The sequence below is a fragment of the Priapulus caudatus genome, unplaced genomic scaffold, assembly GCF_000485595.1.
Source record: "Priapulus caudatus unplaced genomic scaffold, Priapulus_caudatus-5.0.1 Scaffold4, whole genome shotgun sequence".
NCBI lineage: Eukaryota > Metazoa > Priapulida > Priapulimorpha > Priapulimorphida > Priapulidae > Priapulus > Priapulus caudatus.
In genome coordinates, this window is record NW_014577065.1 from 347,736 (window position 1) to 353,712 (window position 5,977).

At 41.4% G+C, this 5,977-nt stretch overlaps 1 protein-coding gene across 1 annotated transcript in view; it reads right to left on the bottom strand.

The window, feature by feature from the left end:
- Positions 1-242: 242 nt before the first annotated feature.
- The window catches only part of LOC106821406 (DNA repair endonuclease XPF-like), an 18,208-nt gene continuing 12,473 nt past the window's right edge, over positions 243-5,977 (bottom strand). The window contains exons 10-17 of the mRNA XM_014826189.1: positions 4,747-4,913; positions 4,294-4,389; positions 3,444-3,884; positions 3,025-3,255; positions 2,490-2,663; positions 2,011-2,160; positions 1,336-1,437; positions 243-905 (exon numbers count right to left, since the gene is read on the bottom strand). Coding sequence (XP_014681675.1) covers positions 681-905; positions 1,336-1,437; positions 2,011-2,160; positions 2,490-2,663; positions 3,025-3,255; positions 3,444-3,884; positions 4,294-4,389; positions 4,747-4,913 — 1,586 coding nt within the window. The 3' untranslated portion in view covers positions 243-680. The remainder of the gene's footprint in view (positions 906-1,335; positions 1,438-2,010; positions 2,161-2,489; positions 2,664-3,024; positions 3,256-3,443; positions 3,885-4,293; positions 4,390-4,746; positions 4,914-5,977) is intronic.

The following is a 5,977-nucleotide window of genomic DNA, read 5'->3' on the forward strand; positions in this document are numbered from 1 at the left end:
ACACTCTTTAACACTTTGAGAAAAGGTTCGAGTTAAAATGAATTATGCTCGGAAATAAAGGCTGTATAAATGAACTCAAAATGTGTACCGAAATTTTCTGAGAGGAAGAATTCCCCCATTTCACACTTTCCGTCTCGCACGCCCTCAACAGATACACCCTTTGGAAAAAATGGATGCAACCACCGATACGCCAAACTCCATGTGAACGCCAACTTTAAACTTAATAGTCTGCAGACAATATATAGATTACTATAAAATTGCATTTATTGTTCAGTTAATATTCATCTAATATGGTTATCTCTTTGGATCCCGCTCACATAGGTAATAAAATCTTGCATTGGTATATGCTGGTTAGTGAGGGTTTCAACTTGGCCTAATGGGAATTCCAGGTCTTTTAAAGTACTAGTAAGGGTAGTGCACAAACCTTTAAGCCACGAGATAAACTTTCTGATGTGTTTAATTAAATAAAAATTTACAATCACATTCAAACACACAATTAATTCGAAAAACCTCTATACAATGCAGATATCACAGGTAGTGAGTATAAGTTCAGGGCAAAATACAATTGAGGAAATACGATGACTATCATCGTAGATCATTTATAGATAGATACAGACAGAATCCACACATAGATAGATAAATCTTACACTGTTTTAAAATAAAATAATGCAGAACGTATGCTATCTCCTCCATCTCCTGCTATGGAAGGAAGATTTGCCTTTTGTCTTGGATTCCTCCTTCTCTTTATGGATAAACTCATACAGTTGTTTGCCAAATGCTTTGTTGTCAAGAATCTCCCCGAGTCTCTCTTCAGTCAGCGAGACAAGTTCGGCAAGATCACGAACTTTAGACAGTAGCTGTCGGTAGTTCTTAGAACTCACACCAGGCAGCTTCATGACAAAGTCCTAGAGAATTGATGGACGCACAAGATTTGAAATGGCCACATTTGACGTGACGCATTCATGATATCAGGGGTTAATAATGACAAATTGTCATTATTGTTTCAGTCATTCATTCATTCATTCATTCATTCAGTCAGTCATTTCATTCATTCAGTCATTCATTCATTTCAGTCATTCAGTTTGTCATTATTAATCCCTGATGATATGTATATGCATTAGACATTAATCATGCACTTTATATATTTATCAACATTTTACTACATATTTAATGACTTCCCAATTACCTGACTCCTGGAAGAGGAACTGAAGCTCAATTCACAAACATGCTCTCAATACACAAATTCTTTAACTGTACCACCCGTTTCCATAACATCAAACAAAGCATAGACACTAGTGAAGGCAGGCCATTTAGCCAATGCTATGATGAGCTTACCTGGGTATTATGGTTAAACCGGTCCATACCAGGTAATGAGAACTCACAGGATGCTACTGTGATGGCCTTTGCAGCTGCTTCATCTGGTTGCTCTTTATCCACCTGCATGCAAAATTTAGAGAGAAAGATGAACCCACATAGGACTAGAGAAAAACGTAGAGCACTATGACATATACTATTTAAAATACAATTGGCATCCACATAATTGTTACACTAGTACTATGGGTGGGACGATTATGGAAAAAAATAAAAAAAATAAGCATAAGACCCTTTGAAAATCCATAGCACTTGTTTACTAAGTATTCCATAATCCAAATTTTTTAGCGATCACACAATCAGCAGAGTTCCGATTGAGTGTATAGCTTGTTCGGTAGTTTCTCCTGACAGTATCATGCTAAGGATCATATATCGTGAGCTACCCGTATTGTCCCACCCCTAGCTAATATGAAACCTGATGACCCTACGCAATAGAAATAATTCTCGACGATAAAGATACGAGGCAGATAACCTTTTCTTTTGCATATAGTGGAAAAAGTATATAGTGGAGCCCACATGACAAAAATCGATTTTTAGAATAAACGTGCCAGTTAGGATAACCTTTGGTTCCACTTATAGCAGAGAAGCCTACAAAACAAGTCAATTTTGGAGAATGCAGTTGTAAGAATGGCTGGTTACCTTGAGTTCTCCAAATATTTCAGCTGTGGCATAGGGGCTGGCGCACCACAGAATTCTTAGCAAGGGAAAGTGAAGCGTTAGTAGTGTCAGCTTTGACAGTGTGTCACTGGACTGGATGTCATTAGACATTGTCGATGATTTGCCCTGAAACTGAGAGTAGAGACACGAAATTTGAAAGCAACGAATGGATACCTAATGTAACGTGGCACCAATTGATTGGCATTTACATGATCTGTGGATTACAGACAAACGTGCAGCAAAGCCGGACTGTATATTCATTACGACATATTACGTGTGCCAGTCCCAATCAACATTACCCCACTACGCGAGTGAACACAAGCTCAGGAATAAAAGCTGCTGCCATACTTCGACAAATTCGCCCAGACGGCACTTAAGTGCCACATTATGCAGAGGCGTCACTGGGGGGCCAGAACCTTTCCCACTTTGATATAAATTCTGCAAAGGCAGCTGATAAAAACCTGTAAGGAGAATGGCTTGTTCTGATCAAACTCGATGAGCAGCACAGGTCGCTTGTAGTGGCGAGACATCGCTAAACATTGGTTGTAGAGGCGGCCATTGTTAAGTGACCCGATTAGGTCACTCACGCTTTTCCTCTCCACGCAAACCTCTGGTGTCAGAATATAATCACCAACCTGCACATGGAAACATTACTTAAAACAGATCACAATCATCGCTCATTGGTACCAAAAGTTATTATGATGTTTAGTGTTTATCACAGTTTATTTAAAATGACCTCGATGAACTTGCATCACCATTCTCCGTTTGTTCGCACATGTCTAGCTGATAGAGCTTTCTCAGTTTCAGTTCACCAGAATTTCTCGAATAGCATTCACATTTATTCTATCCTTCACTGCATTTCCGGCTGACCCCTTTCTGCCCAGATGCAAACGTGACGAAGAGACACACGTGCTAACCACTGCGTGAGCATCAGAATATCATGGTTATGCAACGCCGCTATAGGAATTAAGCATGAGGCAGAGCATCAGCGATCACCTCTATCGTGAGTGGCACGATGTCAATGTCACGCCGGTGCAGCAGTGACGGCAGCTCGCTGCGGAACTCTCTCATGTCGACGAGGATCTTCTGTCGTACGTCGCTCTCCACCGGCTGCTGCGAGGCGCCACCTTTTCTCGTGCTCACTGTCTGATTGGCCGACTTAACGCCTCGTTCGAGGATCGGGTTATTGCTCGATTTCCCGTCGTATTCCTCCGGTATGACCATCGACTGACAACAGTGTCAGGATTAGTGAAGACAGTCAATAATCGATTCCCATTTACCAGCAGATGTTTAGATGCATAAGCACTTGGTGATGACAACGAACGCTTAAAAATAGAAAACGATGCAACGATTCCAAAAATTTACATCCAAGAAAATCTCTGACAGCTGTAACAAATAAATGGTCGTATACTCACTGCCTTCTCTCTGATGAGAAACTCAAATGCTTCCTTCTCCTTGCGTAGCATGGTGAGGTAGCGTTGCTCATCCGTGGAGTCAGCGTACATCATGAAGTAAACGCGCAAAGCCATATTTGGCCTTGCCGCTTTGTAGACTTCCAATTGCCTGATGAATGCCAGATCAATATCATATAATACCACAAACCGTGGCTCCACCTGGTGTAGAACACGGCTGAGGCTGTACGGGTCACTGTTACCATGAAGTGGGTGAATAATGACAATTGGACTAGACAGAATTTTATAGTAACAGCTAGCATTCTCTTGTTCTTTCTTGTCATCACCAGAAACACTCGACTGTATTTCTTCTGTGTCATCCAATATATCTGGTAAAATTGGGTTATGGGTGTTCTTGGCCTTTGCTTTGGAGGAAGACTTTCCCTTGTATTTTCCTCCATTTTTCTGCAGAGTACATACACACATATAAACATATTTCCATGAGTTAATATTCTCAAATCAATCCGAGATTATTTACTGCTGATATTTCATAAGGTTACTGCTCTTTGGAAATGGAGCACATGAAACAGACAGCAAATATCTTGCCACGTGAGTATATTAACCAGTTGAACAACAAAACTAGATGCCATCTTCATTGTTGTCATCGTCTTTGCTATCAGCAGCAGCACCGTTATCATCATTATCGTTTAATTATTATCACCATCACCACCATAAGTATCCTCCTCACCTTCACCAGCATGACTTGAGCTGCTGTTACAACAACCACAGCCATCACCACCACTAACACCAGCACCACCATTCTCCTGACATCGAGCATGCACGAATGCATGTGCAACCACACACGCCGTCTCACCTGATCACCGAGGGACAGCGGTGGCTTTCCCTGCTTGGCAGCAATCGTGCTGTTATACAGCCGTGTCAGAACGGATTGTGCTCCGTTTTCCAGATACTATCGTAAAAAAACAGAATACAAACCATAGCTCACTATCTCCTGCACGCAGAAATCGCAACACGAGATGAAATAGATCCACTACGTATGCATCAGATAATACGCAACGTATCTTCGAATCTCAACAAGCTGAAACACGTGTACATACTCCATCAAGTTGCTGGGACTCTACCTTCACCACTGCAGCTTTTAAGCACAGAGCATGAATTGTCATCCTTGAATAATATATCCTGCATTGCAATCTCATCCCATTTCTTCAGAACCAAGTATACCACATGTCATTCATTCCACAGTGCCTTCTGTTCTCTTTGACATAGCTGATGCCTCTCCACCCCCTATATAAGATCTCTGGCTCACCTCACGAAGCTGCTCTGCTATTACATCATCCTCGGTGCAGACAAGAACCTCTCCCAGCTCCTGAGCACCGGTGTCGGCCATCTTGTTCTCACCATCTATCTCCTTGAGAATGTCGGACAGCGCCGTCCATTTTGCTGGCTGCTCCATGTCGACCACCAGAACAGTGTCTACAGAACAGAAAAACCCAACGCATTACATGTATGAATAGAGACTTTCGTGTACATACACTTGTATAACATATTCACGCATGTGTTCAAGGTATTTGTAATAATTTCAGGCAAAATTATCGAGAAACAGTTTGAGGTGTTTGCGTAAAAACTATTCAGAAACAAAGTGACGTGGCTATAGGGTGTCATTATTTACTTGTTTTTCTAATTCTACACAGTTTTTCTATTTATACTTAAATTACCAAGAATACTACAGCACTATATTAAAATTTACTAATAGTACAGTAGATTAGAAAAAAATCGTTCAAATTGTGAAAAAAGTATGAAAATTGGTACAATTGCATACTTTTGTAAGCTCTTTCATTTAAAAGCAGGACACACGCGATCCAACTACAACTTCGGCCGCCATCTTGAATTTAAAAATGGCCGCCGTCATTTCTTAAAAAATAGCTATATCTCGGTTAATAATCTTCGTACAGACTTGAAAATTTACTGACAGACGTAATTTGGGTTACTGTTTCATACAACAACGTGATGCATGTGATCCAATGGCGTTTACGGCCACCATCTTGAATTCAAAATGGCCGCCGTCATTTCTTAAAAAAATTGCTTATTCTCGGTTAATAATCTTCGTACAGACTTGAAAATTGACTGACAGACGTAATTTGGGTTACTATTTCATACAACAACGTGATGCATGTGATCCGTTATAATAAGGGTTTTCCGTTCACTAAGATATAGAGACGTGAAAATTTGCCGACTGGCGCGGGTTAATAATCTGTTATGTGCGCGCGTGCGTTCTCGCGGGCGTATAGGTACCTGTTATGTGCATGCGTGCTCGCGCGCGTATATAGCTATCTGTTATGTGCGTGCGTGCGTTCTCGCGGGCGTATAGGTACCTGTTATGTGCATGCGTGCTCGCGCGCGTATATAGCTATCTGTTATGTGCGTGAGTGCGTTCTCGCGGGCGTATAGGTACCTGTTATGTGCATGCGTGCTCGCGCGCGTATATAGCTATCTGTTATGTGCGTGCGTGCGTTCTCGCGGGCGTATAGGTACCTGTG